Below are 18,615 nucleotides of genomic sequence, written 5' to 3'. Positions count from 1 at the left end.
GAAAGTGATATCCGCACTTAGCATTTTTATTTATCATTATCTACTTTAGATAAATACAACATGCTAGATTTGGGGACTTATCTGTGGGGGTCTTTATATATTTGAAGTAATTTTTAGCTTCCAAAAAACAATAAAATAAAAGCAATACACTGAAAGAGAGGGCACAGCAAACAGCTCAGAGCCAAAACTGCAGGCACCTCGCTCTCCAGATCAACATATGTGGTGATGAATGACAAATTTATTTTTCTACAAAGTTTGTATATATGTAAAACTGCTGAAGTGCATCAAGATGTCAAGTGCTTTTGGTGGCCACCCAGGCTGCTTTGAAAGATATCCAGATGAAAGTTCCACTCTAGAGGTGTACAGAGCAGCAAGGGTGCTTTCCAGAGAGTCTGGAAGGCGTTACCAACAAGTAGAGGGGCTGCCCCTGCATGCGTCAAATGCTAATGATCATTCTAATTACTTGTCCCAAAATTGAGCTGTAGTAACACACTCTTTGCATTACTTATGCTAATCGATTTGTTACTTGGATTGATCGTTGGCACGTAGGTTACCATTTCCTCAAGTACAATGACTAAGATGCTGATCAGTCCCTACCCCCCAAGCCCATGCCCTCAGCACCAAACCGTCTTTACAATTGTGGAACACAGATTTTTTGGAAATTACTACAGAAGCAAATTTTTAATCATTTTCCCTTAAGTTGATTTAATGATATTGTTCACTTTCTTCTGAAGTTCGAAGTGTTGGAAAACAGCTACTTTGTGTTTCTTTTTTAGAAAAAACTAAACATATTTTGACTGTCCTCATTAATAGTTTCATCTTTCTACAAATCAAAAACTTGAAGAGGAGGGTACCCCATGGGATGTATTTTGCTAAAAGAAGGCAAATGATGAAAAAATTGGAAGAGAGAAAATAATTCCAGAGACATCTTCATTTTTTTCCTTACTGCCCAATACATGAAGAAATGTACATATAAATGACTTAACCATTTGCTTTGGCTTCATGGCTTTAAGAAAGCACAGTCACTTTAACATATTCGTATACCCACAAGATAGCTACTTTCTAGAAAGCTCAATTAAGAAATAGTCATAGTTTGCTTATTTTCCCAAAAATGGGAAAAGATATTACAAAGCAATATAGTGGGTATACACTAGAGTTTTATTAATCATAATATTCTCCAGTTGTGAATTCACTTAGAGAAGTAAGTTCTCAAAACTTCTAAAAATGCCAAAAACTCTCCTCTTATCTCTGCAAGTTTTTTCTTCTGCTTGACTGAGCAGGGTAGCTGCTTTGCTGATCATTAAAAGACGGTATAACATACTCTATGGAAACCATATCAGTGGACATCTAGTTGGCCTTGCTTCTTCCTTTATACCTGTAGTCATAATGATTTTTATTACTCATCGACCTCACCTTCTCAGCAGTAGGTTATTGTAGTGTGAAATGTCTGCACCCAATTAGTTCAATTGGTTTAATCCTGTTTCTAAGAAGGCCAAGGTCAAGGGTTTGATTCAAACTGAATATTTCTAGTCCATAGACATTCCTAACCCTGGTCAGTTCACTTACACATGTGTCTTCTTAGTCTCAAGGAGAGTAAACCAGAAGGAATAGATGGATGTTTCAAAATCCACCACTTCTTTTAGAATATGTTCATGAGTAGGCCTTACTCCCAATGAGTCAGTAGCTCTTTTTTTTTCCTTATCAAGACGAGCAACACTTATAATGAGGAAAAATAACTTTTCTCTGGAATACAGGCTGAGAGAAAAGGGAGAACTCATAATCCTCCACGGGAAGCATTTATCTTACATGTCAGTATTTATAGGGTGCTCTGTGGTATAGCAGCAGAACCAGTCTCATGATCCAGGAGAACATTTACAGATCCAAGATAGTCGGTAAGTGACCAGGACTTAAAAAAATACAACTGCTGGAATATTCAGTGTTCGCTGATTATTAGTAGACCTGACTATATTATGATGATCCCAAGTGAGCTAAACGTGCACTTCCAATAAAATGCCAAACAAGAGGGAACCATTAAGTAAATTACATTTTCCCTGGCAAAAAATGTTAAAATATGTCTCCTTATCCATTATTGTTCACTGCAGAATCGGGTCATTTAAGGTAAAGCATTAAAAAAAGTATTAGATACTTAAATTCAAGCAAAATTACATGATCATAAAAAGAAAATACCCATGTCTTTAAGTAAAAATCTTCTGAGCTGGTTCTTTTACACTTAGGCTATTCAGTTTGTCTAAATTACGTAAGAAACTTGGGGTAAATTTATTGTTAACATTCTTTATTTTTTCTTAATTTGCCAAGCAGGCATCATACCTCTGGAGCCACCAAGTTTATGAATATGCATTCATTAATCTTTTGATATTCCATTTGAAAATGACGTCTCATTTCCTCATGTTTGTCCCAGCTACTAATTCCCTATAAAATGGAATTGGCCACCAGCGTTGTTAATTAATTTCCCCTTAAGATGGTATTGGTTGGTAGACAGCAATGCTGAAGCACACATTTTAAAAAAAAAACAAGTTCGAAATCTCTTTTGAATTGCATTTTGCAATTTTTCTGTGACCCTGCAGGCAAACATCACATTAAAACTAAATGTCTCACTCGCATATTCAGTTATAAATATGACCATAGTATGACAGTCTTCCTGCATGCATAATAAATATATGAAGATTTTGTTGCCTAATGGTAAATATTTCCAAAATATGATCTAGCCCAAAACTTTGCAAAGCGTTTGATTTAACGAACCCAATTGAGTAAATTTAATTTTTCTTTCCTTTTTACCTCTAGGAGACTTGTTGAACCTTATTAGGCAGTTTTCATCTGAAGGTTACCCATTAAAGAAGGGATGGGAAAAGTTATCTTTTGCAAATGGTGAATTGCCAAAGATGAGCAAATGCTTCTATGGCCTTCATTCCTCTCCCCAGTTCCTAATCTTTGAATTTTTGTCAAAGAAAGATAACTTTCCACTTGCCTACCCCTCCCATGGAGCACTTCCCAGCTGCTTGTCTCTTTTTTTTCTGTGCCCCCACCACACACACACACACACACACACACACACACACACACTCCCAAGGACATCTGCGCTTACTTGCCTGGTTGCCAAAGACAAGATCTTTTCCGATAGCCCAGTCAGAAATTGGCATGGAAGAGTCTCTCTCAGAAAGGTCACGATAATACATCTCACTCAAAAGTTAGGTCAAAATGTACTTCAAGCTTTACAACCATTTGGGACCTTCGCATTCTAAGATAAGTTTTAGGTTTGAGGGGTTCTCGGTCAAGCACACAGAAAGTAAACTTGTAGTGTCTTTTATGCACCATTGATGAGTCTCACTTGGCTGATTCCAAATTCTTATTCTTAGAAATCCTTGCTAAATCTGAACTTGTTATACAACTTGTAAATTTCCACTGAACTACTCAGTGCATTTATCACAAAATTGATGAGGTATGATAATATAATTTGTCATATAAAAATCAAAACTTTAGATATAACATAAAGTCTAAGACCAGAAGCAGCAATTTAGAACCATATATAAGGCTGACTCTGGTAGCATCATCCTATTTTGAAAACAGAAATCATTAGCATGTGGAAGTGAGTCTTTTTAATATGTCCCAGAAAGGTAACACCTTATTAACTCAAACTGTAAAAGTAATATCAAAACCCTTTTGCCATAAAGTTCTTTTCTTTCATATTCAAAGATAGCTCTCTTTATATGATGAAATATTTAATGCGTAAGAAAAGAGAAAACATCTTTCTTTTAGCTTCTATTAAGTGAGTCGCTTATATTTCTGAGAAGATTGAAGGAATATTTTAAATATAATTTTTCTATTACAAATTAATCATTATCTCCTATAAGTGAGGTGCAGAAAAAAGGCAATTACATATTTGAAAATGAAGTCTCTCTTATAATGATCAAGCATCAATTCATTGCTTGATCATTACAGCCAGTTATTTATCATAGCATGTGACTTTGTTATTCATTAGCTTTATTATTTAATTTTATGTGAATTGCAATACACTAAAATTTGTAAAATAACCAAAACTGGCACCGGATAGCCTGTTTCTTTCTTGATTCTAGTTTGTTCATCTGAGGAATTTATTTAGTAACGTAGGACAAAATGCTAAATATTGATGAGATAAGCTCACAAGTACAACATACAGTAACTAGAGAATCTTGAAAAGAAATCAGTGCAATAACAAGATAAATGCCAAGTTTGCCTTATTTGTACTTCACAGGAGCCTTTAAAAATACCCAATACAATGTTATTTTATTTTTACTACAATTTTTAAATTTTGTTTAAAGTGCAAATGGAAATCCCAATCCCCAATTTTTTTCTTTCTTCTTATTTATTATGTATTTGTTTTTTGAGACAGAGTCTCACTCTGTGGCCCAGGCTGGAGTGCAGTGGTGTGATCTTGGCTCACTGCAACCTCCACTTCACAGGTTCAAATGATTCTACTGCCTCAGCCTTCTGAATAGCTGGGGTTACAGGTGCACACCACCACGCTCAGCTGATTTTTGTATTTTTAGTCGAGACAGGGATTCACCATGTTGACCAGGCTGGTCTCAAACTCCTGACCTCAGGTGATCCAACCGCCCCAGCCTCACAAAGTACTGTAATTACAGGCATGTCTTTTCATTTTAATCTAGGCTCTTCCTAAAATATCCATCTAGTTTCTAAAAATTGTTTTCCTCATCTTATATCTTTCAAATAAGGTGGTTTTACTATGACACTACGTGTTTCTAATGAGTCTTTTTATATTTTTTAAAGGTTTCCTTCAAACAACTGCAGATGAGTTTTGCTTTTACTATGCAAGAAAAGATGGCGGGCTGTGCTTTCCAGATTTTCCAAGAAAACAAGTCAGAGGACCAGCATCTAACTACTTGGACCAGATGGAAGAATACGACAAAGTGGAAGAGATCAGCAGGTTCATAAAGATAAATGCTCTTTAATCTTTAAAACAAACAAAAAACAAAACAAAAAAAACCCCAACTGACAAATCTTGTGGGTTTGACAGTGAATCAATTGTCTGTGCTTATGTTCAGCAGCTATATCCTCCAGATGCTTTAGTTTTTTTCTTTGTGGTAGTTTGTTTCTCAAAAATCATAGCTTAAATACTTTTTATACTTAGACTACTAATCTTATATTATAAGCTTGGCTTCTCTATGACTCATGTGAATTTTATGGGTATAGTTTTAAGCCTGAATTTTACAATTGTTGTTAGCCTATGGTACTGTGAAAATGTTCAGCACAATTACTATTAGCAAATCAGATTTTTATAAATAGATCTTACAGCCTTCTCTTTACGTATCTTCTGTAAGGTTTATTTATTGTGAGTAAAACTAATTTTAGTTATTGTCACTGAAAGATGAGAAAATAAGGTTATGATATTTGGAAATATATATATGTTTTGATTCTCTACTTTCTGATAGGGAACTATTTTGTCGTTTACCGTTGAAAGAATTTAAAAGAACCACTTAAAAGAATTATATTGTGACCCTTGGGTTAGCAGCACTTCATGGTTCTCAAAACCATGATTCCTACAGGAAATAGAGTTTGAACAGGATGCCAAGTGCATCCCTTATCTCCTTCATCTCAAGAAAGCTTACTGGTTTTCTTTAATTTGTTTAGAAAGCACAAACACAACTGCTTCTGTATTCAGGAGGTTGTGAGTGGGCTGCGGCAGCCCGTTGGTGCCCTGCATAGTGGGGATGGCTCGCACCGTCTCTTCATTCTGGAAAAAGAAGGTTATGTGAAGATACTTACCCCTGAAGGAGAAATTTTCAAGGAGCCTTATTTGGACATTCACAAACTTGTTCAAAGTGGAATAAAGGTTGGCTTTTTAAATTTTATTTTTTTTTTGTGGTGGCTATGTTAATTTTATTTTAGTGTTACCTTCCTCAGTGTAGGCATTTCTTTGTAATAAAAGAAAGAATCTTGCAGGAGAAAATAAGGGGGCAACATAAGGAAACAATAATTATGGCACCTGAAAAACTAGGACAGTGACATTAAATTTCTGTTATTTGTTGACTGTGGTGCTGTGCAATCTAATTGATATTTGACATACTTTCCCTATGTAATTTACAAATTTAAAGGAATCTTTGACTTTATAAAGTATTTCTTTAAATGTTGTTTAATGGTCATAGCACAGGATTGTACGTCAACATTTGCTAGTAGAAGCAAAGAGGTCTTTTGGTTATTTTGACAACTGCAAATCATTCTTTCACCATCTTTGTTTTCGAGTCTGTCTCATAAAAAAATGCAACTTATAGTATGACTTCCTTGTACAGTGTTTTTACAGGTAAGTCAAATATTTCTATAACTAGCCGTCTATATAACATATATTGCCCTTTTTCACTTCTCTAATTTGAATTCTCGTGTTAAATAGCCTAGGTATGTAAACAAAATTATTGTCAAGTTTGTTTCATGAGAGTACAACATTAGCAGTACTAAACTATTAAGGAAATGATGGCATTCTAAAATTAAGACACATTTAATAGCTCCTGCGTGTTTTAGAGTGAAACGAAGTAACAATATGATTTGGAAAGAACAGGCTATCCTTTTCACTTCTTAACTGAAAAAAAAAAAAAGACTGAAGGAGGATTTATAGTCTCCTGCTCACATAGAAATGAACTCTTCCTTGCTTGGGTGTGCTCTACTCAGTGGTAAGAAGACCCAAATCAGAAGAAGCAAGTCAGAAAAAAATATAGATGTATTCCTGCTACCTATTTCATTTTCTTATTGTGTGAGAGTTTAGATGACTTCAGTCTTTACTTTTTACCATTGTAAGTAATGTTGTTTATTATTCTTGTGCATTTTATTTAATCTTATCATGGATGACTTCCTTAACATGCATTCACAGGAGGGGCATTACTCAGTTGAAGATTATAACCATAATACTTATTGCCAATTTGCTTTAAAAATATTTTCAAATGCTTGAGAGAATATTTGAGAGAATTAATATTAATAATAGTTTTCAAATGTGCTTTGAGTAAAACTATTGGTATGAAAAAGATATGTATGATCAAATATAGATGTAAGAAGGGCTCAGAATACTGGAAAATGGTTTTAGAACAAGAACTGTTGTTCTTGTTTCGACCTCAATTTGAGGTCCTTTTAAATATGTAATATGTAAATATTATATATGTAAATATAAGAAACCTTTTTAAAGGGTTTTTTCAGCATTCCTATTTCAATTTACCCTCTTCATAGGGATCTCTGATGATTCATTAGAAAATTCGGTTCTGACATGGAGATGTTTCATCATGCAATGAAATTGTGCAAGCAAGGATATGATAGTTTCTCGGTTCTGAGTATGTGTGTTCTGCAGTCTTCTAGGAATTCCGCAGAACGTGGCCAAATTTGCAAAAAAAAACTTGCAGAATTTGGACCTTCTTCTCCAGAAGAGCTCCAGGGTTTCTGGGGCCTAAAATATACTTCAAAATCTATTATTCCCATGAACTTACATGACATATTTTAAAGTGCAATATTTTAAATTCCTTTAGTGTTTTAACATTAATTACATTAAGAAGATAGGAATATATCACATGGATGACAGAGTGTGTGCAGTGAGTAATGCGATCACATCCTTCTTACCTCAAGCAGGTTATGCTGCAGGTAGCCTTTATTTCAGTGTCTATTGAACTCCCCATAGAAGTCCCTGATTGGAAGAGTTCAGGCCACTGTCAGTATGATGAGGCAGATGCTGCCACATTCATGAGTTGGTCATAGCACTGATTTTGGTGGTTGCCCCTCAAAGACATGTAATGTACAAGCATTTTCACAGCTATTTCTGGCTTCTTTAATATATTAAAGTTATTTTATGTTTAAGACAGTATTCTGTGTTTGTCAATAATCATTTTGCATAAATAATGCAAATAAGAATTTTCATTAATTATTATATGTATCAACTCTTCTCTACTTTTTTAGTTTTAAAATTCTAAGAGGGGGCATAAAGCTGTTTAACAGACTGAAGTATTAATTGCAATACTCAAATCACAGAATTGGTAATGCATACTAAACTCAACCGCCACATGTTTGAAATTGAGAATAACACAAACCACGGTGCAGACGCCCTTCACAATTACATCAATTGATTACCAGTAGGAATATGTTAAGTCAGACATAACGAAGAATTCCTGATAATAAGAGTTTCTGAAATCTATTGCTGGCTATACAAAAAATCTGGAATTCTTTGTCTGCTAATGTCGATTAAGAATTGGTAGTAATTTCTGTCACATGGCAAAGACTGACCTTTTTTGTGGCCAAGAGTTGGACTTGCTTATCTCTTTAAATCTCTGCCAACCCTGATTCTTATAACTGCTTAAGACAGATACCTTCAGCCAAGAGCCAATCATAAGGGAACTTGAAAGACTCTTCCTAAATGGCTCTGACTGAAGCTAAAAATATGATGTCTTATTTTTAAACACCAAGATCATGCTGCCTGAATTGTAAGAACTTGTAGTACCTTAGGGGCTAAACTGTCTGCAGTTCCCAGAGAAAAAGTTAATCTGCAGAAAATGCAAAGCACAAGCTAAAGAATTAACTTCTTTTTGCTATAGAAAAAAAAGTTGTGGCATTGAGATTAAAGCATAAGTCAGGAATATGTTTTAAACATATGTAGTGATTTGGTGTGTCTTTGATGATAGTGTACTCTGCAAGCTAATCACTAATATTGACACTGTGAAGAATGGCCCAAGTGTCAAATTGATGAACAAACTTTAAAACTTTCATTGTGTGTGTGGCTTGGTATGCTCATGTGCGCATGCAGCATTATTATTGTTCTGTTACTGTTTTATTCCAAAGGGCAAAATTTACAAAAATTGTACTCTCTTCAGAGAGAAACACTTCTTTAAGATACCGGGTGATTTGAAATCTTTAAATTGAGCTTATCTGAGCTCTGAATCAGAGCTTCTGGCAAGTACTAAAACCAGCTGTTTCTGTGTAAAGTCCTTGGCAATGATAGACTAGTGGCTCTCAAGAATGGCTTCACGGTATAATCACCCAGGAGCTTTCAAAAATTCTTATAGCCAAGCTGGGTGCAATGTCTCATGCCTGTAATTCCAACACTTTGGGAAGCCAAGGCAGGAGGATCACTTGAGGTTAGAAGTTCAAGACCAACCTGGCCAATATGGTGAAACCCTGTCTCTGCTAAAAATACAAAAACTTAGCCTGGCATTGTGGCACGTGCCTATAGTCTCAGCTACTCAGGAGATTGAGACAGGAGAATCACTTGAACCCAGGAGGCACAGGTTGCAGTGAGCTGGGATCGTGCCACTGCACACCAGCCTGGGCAACAGAGCGAGACCATCTCAAAAACAAACAGATAAAAAAAATTATTATATCCCCCCAAAAATTAGAATATCTGGGGTTGACACCCAGTAGCAATATGTTTTTAAAGCTTTCTTAGGTAATTTCCATGTGTAGCCAATTTGAAAACCACTGATGTCAACAGCCAGACTTCTGGGTCAGTTACACATTGAATGAGACATATTTTCTCTGCCAAGCCTACATCTAAGTCCTGTTTCTGACGTAACAACTAAGAGCAGCTGGTTGGACACCAGTTGTCATTTGCCCTGTACCTTTTGTCATTTAATTAGTTTATATATATTACTTATCCAACTTGAGTGAGGAATGGGGTTAACTTTGGCAGCATGTAAGATGTTTCATATAAAGCATACAAAATAGCATTTGGGAAAAAAAGGTATTTAAAAATCTCAAGTTAATTCTAATTGAGAAATGGCTGTACCCATTAATTTTTTACCATTTTTGTTCCATTTTGGAATCTGGTGTTTAGCTAGTTGCCAAAATTGCCATTGTTCCTAATCTTAAGATATGTGGGTTGTGATTACATATGGTAAACCCTTGTTACAAGTGACAAGACCGCCAGAAGATACTCTAGTGTAATTTCTCCAAAGCGCTCCTGACTGCCAAGAATGTGTAAGCTAGTCTTAGCTTTGCATGTGTGTTAAAGGGAGGACATGCCTGCACCTGTCACTTTGCAGGGCGGCCCCTTAAGGAAACTAGCAAGCACCATTCTCTGCCACTTAGTTCTTGCGAGTAGCCAGAGGATGAAGAGGTTCACACCCTCGGCAGCCCTCCACTGGCAGCACACACAGCACACAAAGCTGAAGGGCTTGTCTATCATTGGAACAAGTGTCACTGGACTCCTGTCCCTCTCTATCTACTTGTATACTCATTTCAAAAGATGCTTTTAGAATCAGTCCTTTTACCAGGGCAGGAGAGAACGTGAGGCTGAAAGCTGCTGATTGTTCGGGTGACTGAGCCCATTGAGGTGGGGCTCTTGAGAGACAGCAGTCCGGGTGCCCAGGAGTCACGGGAGCATGTGCAGGAGAATGCAGAGTCCACTAGGGCAAGCCCTAATGGGGCAGCCTCTGTTTTCGCAGGCTTGTAAATCACATATGTAATTATGAGCATCGAAAGTTTAGTGAAATCTAAGTGTTCATCAACCATGGAGGCTGATGTTCCATTTCTCTGAACTTTGTCAAACCTAACTTTTTATATTTTTTTCTTTGACTTGCAATCTTAAAGCAACCTATGAAGTGTATTTTTGCTTGAGTGAAATGAGTCAAAGCAGATTGAGAAGGAATTTATTTTTCAAAAGTAGTACTGGTAACATAACATGCATATACATTATACACACATACACATATGATAATTAGACCGTGTAACAAATGCTTTCCCAGAAAAAATGCTGAGAATTCTGCTTTTAAGCACACATTAGGTTAGATAAAGCCTGTGTTAATTGAAAGAAAGCAACAAATCATATTTGTTAAATACTACAACAGAAGAATCAGCCTTGTGGAATATTTTTGAATCCTAAATGGCATTTTTAAACTTCTTGACCTGTCTGATTACTGCTCAGAAGTCACTAAGCCTCGTCTAAAAGGGAGCTGCTATAGTGGTGGAAATAATAAATAAATTTATTCAAAAAGTGGTAGAAATGGTCTTCACCAAAATAAAACTTTTAAGCAACTTCTTCTTCTATAGTTTAAAATCCTAGGTGTAAACCATTTATGTCATGTAAAAATATAAATGAAATGCATATTGCAAATAAAGACATTTTATTTGTTTTTTGAGACAGAGTCGTGCTCTGTTGCCCAGGCTGGAGTGCAGTGGTGCATTCTAGGCTCACCGTAATGTCCTGGGTTAAAGCAGTTCTCTGATCTCAGCCTCCTGAGTAGCTGGGATTACAGGCATGTTCCTCCATGCCTGGCTAATTTTTGTATTTTTAGTAGAGACGGGATTTCTTCATGTTGCCCAATGTGGTCTTGAACTCCTGGGCTCAAGTGATGCACCCACCTCGGCCTCCCAGAGTGCTGAGATTCAACCTGGTCTCTGGCAAGTAAAGTTTCTGACTGCAGGTATTTTTAATACCAAGGTAGTGATGACATGACTTTGACTGCAACTATCTTTATTTTATTGAGTGTTGCTGATCCTTTATATCACAATACTCTCTACCCTGTGAAAAAATGTCATTTTCAATTTTTTTATAACTTTAATATAATTTTAAATGTAAACATGCCCACAAAGAAAAATCATTTTTCATAAAGGAAAATGTCCCTTAATAATGTGAAATAACCTCAGAGTAATTTTCCATTTGGTTGAGTTAGTTTTTGCTTCTGATATTCTTTTATTATTTTTGAATTTGCTATTCTATTGATAAAACCTTTTAGTAAGTATAACTGTGCATTTATGTGGTTATGTCAGTTTAAGGCAGTTTAATCTGTAGATTATTTGCCATCATGTTTTTTGCTGAGGCAGAAACTGGAGTGGCAGATGCAATGTTTCTCCAGTTGAGTAGAGAAAGCCCTGCCTTCTCCTACGTTTTAGGTCCTGACAGTCACGGCAGAGGTAAAGAAAATTTTTACATTAATATCTTTATATTTACCTAAGATTTGAAGGCAAAGGACATAGAAGCTATAAATCTGAGAAATCTTATGATAATCATTTAAAACAAGTGAAAAACCAAGAAATCTGGACCCTAGAAAAAGTCTGCCATCTTTAAAGAAAATCTCTCTAAGTGAGATATCTACCATCTTCTAGAGACTATCTCTGACTAGGAAAAAAAAAAAGGAAATCTATTGGTGATATCTGTTATCATTGTTTTCCATTGGCTTCATTACCTCATGAAAAGAAAATATCTTACATCACAGAACTATCTCTAAATGGCAGAGAATTCCCTTTGGTACAGAATTCCCTTTGATAATTGATCATTTCCTGATACTATAGTCGTGTGTGTGTGTATGTGTGTGTGTGTGTGTGTGTGTGTGTGTGTGTGTGAACACTTAAGAAATCTATTATCTTAGCAAATTTCAAGTGTACAATAAAGTTTAATACTATAGTCTTCAAGCAAGTGTTGTTAGCAGACACTCACTTCTTTCTTATTAATCATAACCACCAATTTTTAAGGACTTACTTTGATAGGCATTACACTGATTACTTCTGGAATCCCTGTCAGGTAGGTGTTAATATCCCATTTCACAGATAAAGGGATTGAGGCCCAGATATTAAGGAAACTGCCATGATAATATAGCTAGCAAGTACCACAGACAGATTTTAAATCCAGATTGACACTGTGCTCTCAACCAGGGTGCTGTGTTGCTCAATGCTGCTATGTGCCTCTGATGAGCAGCGCTGCATGAGAGGAGAGACTGCAGAGCATGCTCAGTAAACAGCATTGATGATGGTTGGTGTCAGCATGCTCAATGAGGAGGCTGAGAGCCCAGCATCTAGAGTCAGGGATAGACGCCTGGGTCCTGACCACTGTTCCTACCAAGCCTTACTGGTCGTTTGGCCTTGGGCAAGTTGTTTAACTCTCTAGGGTCACTTTCTTCATTCATTAAGTAGAGACAATAAAAGGTCACAGCTAATATTTTGCATGCACAATCACACATAAATGTGAAGTGCTTTATAAGCTGTTAGCCATCATCCATCATCCTAACATAAAAAGGAGGAGAGAAAGGAAAACATGCTCAGCCCCCAGAACAACTCACAAGCTGCAGTGACCACTGCTAGCAATGCACCCTGGTGTTGAAACAGTTCCTCTTAACATGAATTTTGGTGGCTCACTTCCAATCCCAGCACTTTGGGAGGCTGAGGCAGGAAAATTGCTTGAGGCCAGGGATTCAAGACCAGCCTTGCCAACCATAGCAACACCCCATCTCTACCAAAAATTTAAACATTAGCCGAGTGTGATGGCATGCACCTGTAGTCTCAGCTACTCGGGAAGTTCAGGTGAGAGAATCCCTGAGCCCAGGAGTTCAAGGTTACAGTGAGCTATGATTTTGCTACTATACTCCAGCCTGGGTGACAGAGTCAGACCTCATTTCAAAAAAGAAAAAAATAATAAATAAGGAATAAAATAAAATGTATGTGAACGATAACTTAGGGGAAACTTGTAATAGTCTTATCATTCACACCAAAATTACATGGCAGTCCCATGGAAACAAAGTTACTGATGCATGTGAAAGGGTTTTCTTTACCTCGGAAAGATAAACCTAGGATATATTTTCATTTAAATGTGTTACTGGAGAAAAACAACACTTTTTGACAGCATCAGCTTTTGACATTAGTTATAGGCTATTGCTACCCACCTCACTCTGCAAACTCCCCAGCTCTGGAGTTTCTGGGAGCACCTGCCTAACGATGACTAAACACAAAGCAGGTGACCCACAGGAACTACAGCAACCTTTCCTCAGCATTTCCTTGCTTTCATAGTAGTTTTTCTCAGCCTGGATATTATAGTAATGTCGGTCTTTTTTGTGTTTATTTTGGAGCATGGTTTGTGTCAGTCTGCCATAGAGTTAATAAATTGTAGGATTTGCAAAGGAAATACACTGGGACTGAAAAGTAAGAAGGCACATATTTTTGCCCACTAGCAGCTATGGCTCACAGCACAGATTTAGAATGCCAGGAGTTGGGAGGGAGCAGTTGGGTGTGGTGGCTCACGCCTGTAATCCCAGCATTTTGGGAGGCCGAGGCGGGCAGATCATGAGGTCAGGAGATTGAGACCATCCTGGCCAACATGGTGAAACCCCATCTCTACCAAAAATACAAAAATTAGTCAGGCATGGTGGCACTCGCCTGTGGTCCCAGCTACTCGGGAGGCTGAGGCAGAAGAATAGCTTGAACCCAGGAGGCAGATGTTGCAGTGAGCCTAGATTGCACCACTGCACTCCAGCCTGATGACAGAGGGAGAGAAAAAAAAAAAAAGCTAAATTCATTCCCCGTGGTGGCTCAAGCCTGTAACCCCAACACTGGCAGGCCGAGGCCGGTGGATCACCTAAGTTTAGGAGTGCTCCATCAGCCTGGCCAACATGGTGAAACCCCATCTCTAATAAAAATTAAAAATTAGCTAGGCATGTTGGCACATGCCTGTAATCCCAGCTACTAGAGAGGCTGAGGCAGGAGAATTGCTTATTTCCAGGATGGAGGCTATAGTGAGCCGAGATCGTGCCACTGCACTCCAGCCTGGATGACTGAAGTGAATCCGTCAAAAAAAAAAAAAAAATCTAAATTATTTACTTTTAGGTTGGTGCAAAACTAACTGCGGTTTTTGCCACACTGTTTAGTTCTAAAAAGCAGTTTCTAAACCAGCATCTTATTCTAACCCATCTTGATCCAAACAGATCACAAACTTAAATAAAATGGCATCTGTCTTCAGGCTATTTCTAGATAGGGAAACATGTCTGTTTCATAAGAAACCTTAGCCCACAGTTTCCAACTGTTCAGAAGAATTCCTTTAAGAAAGAAAAAAAGGATCGTGTGTGTGAATGAAAAGATGCTTGAGATTGGAAAAAAAAATGCATAAGTGCTACTCTTAAGAGGATAGAAATAACAAAATTCAATTTCCATTACATTCTTAGGCTTTCTAGGAAAGATGTGGTGATGCGGCTCCCGTAAGTGTAAATATCTTTGTGGATGGTTGTGAACACATCTGTTCAGGAAAAGTGAAACAAAACTTGAACCAACGTCTCCACACACACAGGTCACCAAACATCTGTCATAAGTTATCAATTACTACCCTAGACTGGACTCAGGGCTGTGACCCGAGGTTGAAAAAGCCACATAGTTCATCTCTTGCCCTGTCTGTGATTTTTCTCTGTATCACCTTTAAAGCTTCTGTTTAAATCTCCAGGGATTTGGAAGATCAGTTGACCCCATGATGTTAATAATATATTTACACCGGAGGTGTCTATGTGCATCACCCTGGGGCTAATCTTACGCTTGCTGCACCAAAATGCTTTACCCTATAGTTGACATAGTTCTTTAATTGCATAAATTCCTTAACTGCAACCTGCAGACAATGTCTCCTTGTCCAAGGATGGTTTTTTATTCCCCTTAAGATTTTGCCTTTATTAAATGTTAATGCATATAAAACTTCTGGGCAAACAAACAAACAGGCAGACAAAAGCTGAAAAGTATTCTGGGCATGACTAGGTGAGCTTCTTCCCTTGAGAAGAATTAGTTGCTGGAGAAACTACTAAATAAACTTAGATGATAGCATCAATTGTCAGAGCCTTTGGTCTCTAATGGATTGCGTTCCTGTAATGTCCCACTTCAGTTTGATGTGTGAGAACTAATCATGGCATAGCCATATCACTCACTTACTGTCCATATGACACCAGTGTTGCCACACAGTGGTGGCATGATCCCTTCTGGGATCGTGACAGCCTCATCTTTTAAGTCAGAGGACTAGGCTAAATAATACCTTAGATTCCTTCTTGCTCCCCACTTCTGAGGAATGGAAAGTAGTTCAAGTCTCTGAGAGAATTATGGAAAAGAGAAATGTCCAGTGTGATCAGGCATTGGATGACCCCATGCTTGTCCAGGCTCAGAAATAGTGGGTATGCTTTGCTTTATTTTGATTTTTCCCCTTTATAATAATACAGAAACCCAGTCATCAACTCCCAATGCAGAGTTCATGTGGGTACCTTGCCTCCTTGCCCAATAGGTGCATTGTCTTTCTGTATGATCATCATTGTTCCAGTTAAACTTTTGAAAGCTGCAGTAACTCAACATGTACTGAGATTTCAGCTTTCGGTTAATGACAATAATGTCTTGAATGTACAAGGAAACAGTGAAGTAAATTTTCAAACCTTGGTCAAGGTCAAGATATACCATGACCTCGAAGTGGACGGTACTTGGGGTGGTGGGGAAGAAGCCCAGTCTGGAATTAAGTGAGGGAAGAGGGGAGTATTGGTAGGAGATGAGATTGCATAGTTGGCCATCTGAGTGTTGGTGGGGCCACGAAGTGTACAGGTTCTGCTAAGGTCTTTGGCCTCTATACTGAGTGAGATGAGTGTGATGGGGAACCACTGGAGGGTTTTGAACAGGAGCGATATGATCTGACTTAAACTTTTTAAACAAGATCCATAGCAGCCATGCTAAGAGTAGACTTGGAGAGGCAAAGGTGGAAGTGGGGACGTAGGGTAGAATACTGACTTCCAGTACCAGCTCTGCTGTGAATGTTCTTTGTGCCTCTGAGCCAGTCATTTCACCACATGAGCTGCAATTTTTACCTGTAAAATGAGAGAATCATTAATATCTGAGGTTCCTTTCAGTTCTACCTTTCAGTGGGTCGATACTTGGAAGAATATTGCAAAACTTTTCCTATTAAACATAAGCATTTTTACACATGGTGTTTCCAAAATTTATACTTTCTTTCTCATAGTTTAAAGTGCAAATTTTGAAACTCAGTACATTAGCAACATAGGATATTTCATGGATTCTGGTGAAAGGTTGTAAATTATAGGAAAATATCAATTGTGGTAATGTAATGAAGAAGGCTCACCCTATGCCGGCTGTAAGTCGTTATTCATGAAAATGGTAACCACAATTAAAGACTGTTTGAATGATACACATGCACACACATATGTGTTCCTCTTAGGAAATGCACATTTAAAGGTGGTAAGGGGGGAAAATAATTTTTTTAAAAGATTAACTCTACTTGGATTTAGCATATAAAAGGTCAAAATCCATGTATCCTGAAGTCAAAGAGGATTAAAATGATAATGGAATATAAAAAACATAGATCTCTAATAAGGGGATATGGAAAGCTTGTTGTAGGGAATTTCTAGCTTTTTAAATTGTAAAATAACTGACCTTATAATAAAGTCCCCGTAGTTCACTCTCAAAAGTAGAGTAATCCCAAATATCCACAGTGGGTTTCTTCTTTGTTGTTGCCATTTGAACAAATAACCTCATCTAACAAATCATTCTTTCAAGCTGCATGTTAAGCTGACAAAGAACTGTCCCCTTCCCACCTGCATCTGAATCTACAGAAGTTAATTTGGCTGTGGATAGAGTAAATTAGATGTGAAAAATTGAAAAGGGAAAGAGGTTAATGCTTGATCATCTTACTTGCACATGTAAGGATTGCAGGGCTCTGTGTTTCCTTGAGAGAATTCCCTTGATGCCAATTAACCTAACTTATTCCAAAACAATTCTCTGTTTGGAAAGAATAATTTTCATTGTGGGTGTTCCCTGAAATTGTATGCCTCATCCCCTGTTATTACTGAGATGTGTGCTGTGCAATTGAAAGTACCAGCGTCGTTTCCATGCACTGTATAGATTAGAGCTATATCCCACCCACAGTGTCAAATAATGTTTTAATTTTGTCCAATGTACACATATTTTAACTTCTAGCATTTTTTAATGTGCAAAGGCCATCTCTGTCTAATATTAAACCCAATATCTTATGTCAAAAAAATAAAAGCAGGAGATTTGTTTTAATTAGGAAATAGCTTTTCTTGCCATTTCCTTTTTAAGTCAACTTTCTTAGTTGGGTTTAAATGGCATCCTCACTTTTTAAAAATAGTATAATGCATTTTTTCTCCACTGTGAGAATAAATTGGACTAGAAAAGATTGAAAACAATATAACTAACTTTTGGTAAATATATTATCCTTTTTATTAGACTGCGTTCTCGATTTGGATTTCTGGGGTAAAAAAAAGCTTAATAAATCAATTAACCAATATTCATTCTGAAATTTAATTTGCTGAATCGAATATATGTGCTTTTCATCAGGCACATATCTTTTTAAGCCTGAAACCAGCACGCGCAAAGAATTTAATTCTGACAGACATTTGTTCTCAGCATAAATACTTTAGGGCCAATAGTTGTCCCCACTTAATCATGCTTCTTAAAAGTGAATTCCAGAAGACTGGAGGCCCCAGATGACCCTTGGTAAGGTGAGTTGTCAGTAAATTACTTTTATGATGTGCCCTAGGGAAGTAGTTCTGCTAGAAACTTGGTAGGGAACTGGTTCCCTTCGCCTGTAGGGGGATGACCTTTAACTTCATCTAACCTTTGCGTTTCTGATTCTAAATTTCTGCAAGGCAGTTAGTCACATTGTTGGATATCACTTTAAAAGAGTCTCTCCTGTACACAGAAGATAGTGTTAAACACGAATTTGTTGTTTTACCTCCAGATGAAGCATCCCGATAAGCATTTTATTTCTATACTTTGATTTTAAATACCAATTAATGAATTGAAATACAAATGAGTTCCAAATGGATTCATAGTTAAATTATGATTCATAGCAAAATTTAGAACATTTAATCTCTCTAATTTTCC

At 37.1% G+C, this 18,615-nt stretch overlaps 1 protein-coding gene across 4 annotated transcripts in view; it reads left to right on the top strand.

The window, feature by feature from the left end:
• Positions 1-18,615, top strand: part of HHIP (hedgehog interacting protein) — a 94,359-nt gene that overhangs the window by 7,950 nt on the left and 67,794 nt on the right. For all 4 annotated transcript variants that reach the window (XM_074396862.1, XM_010338636.3, XM_003928012.4 and 1 more), the window contains exons 3-4: positions 4,786-4,942; positions 5,647-5,848. In XM_074396862.1, the coding sequence (XP_074252963.1) occupies positions 4,786-4,942; positions 5,647-5,848 (359 nt within the window). The remainder of the gene's footprint in view (positions 1-4,785; positions 4,943-5,646; positions 5,849-18,615) is intronic.

The sequence above is a fragment of the Saimiri boliviensis genome, chromosome 3 (genome assembly GCF_048565385.1).
Source record: "Saimiri boliviensis isolate mSaiBol1 chromosome 3, mSaiBol1.pri, whole genome shotgun sequence".
NCBI lineage: Eukaryota > Metazoa > Chordata > Mammalia > Primates > Cebidae > Saimiri > Saimiri boliviensis.
Note: the sequence above shows the minus strand (reverse complement) of the source record. Positions and strands in the feature narration are given on the sequence as shown.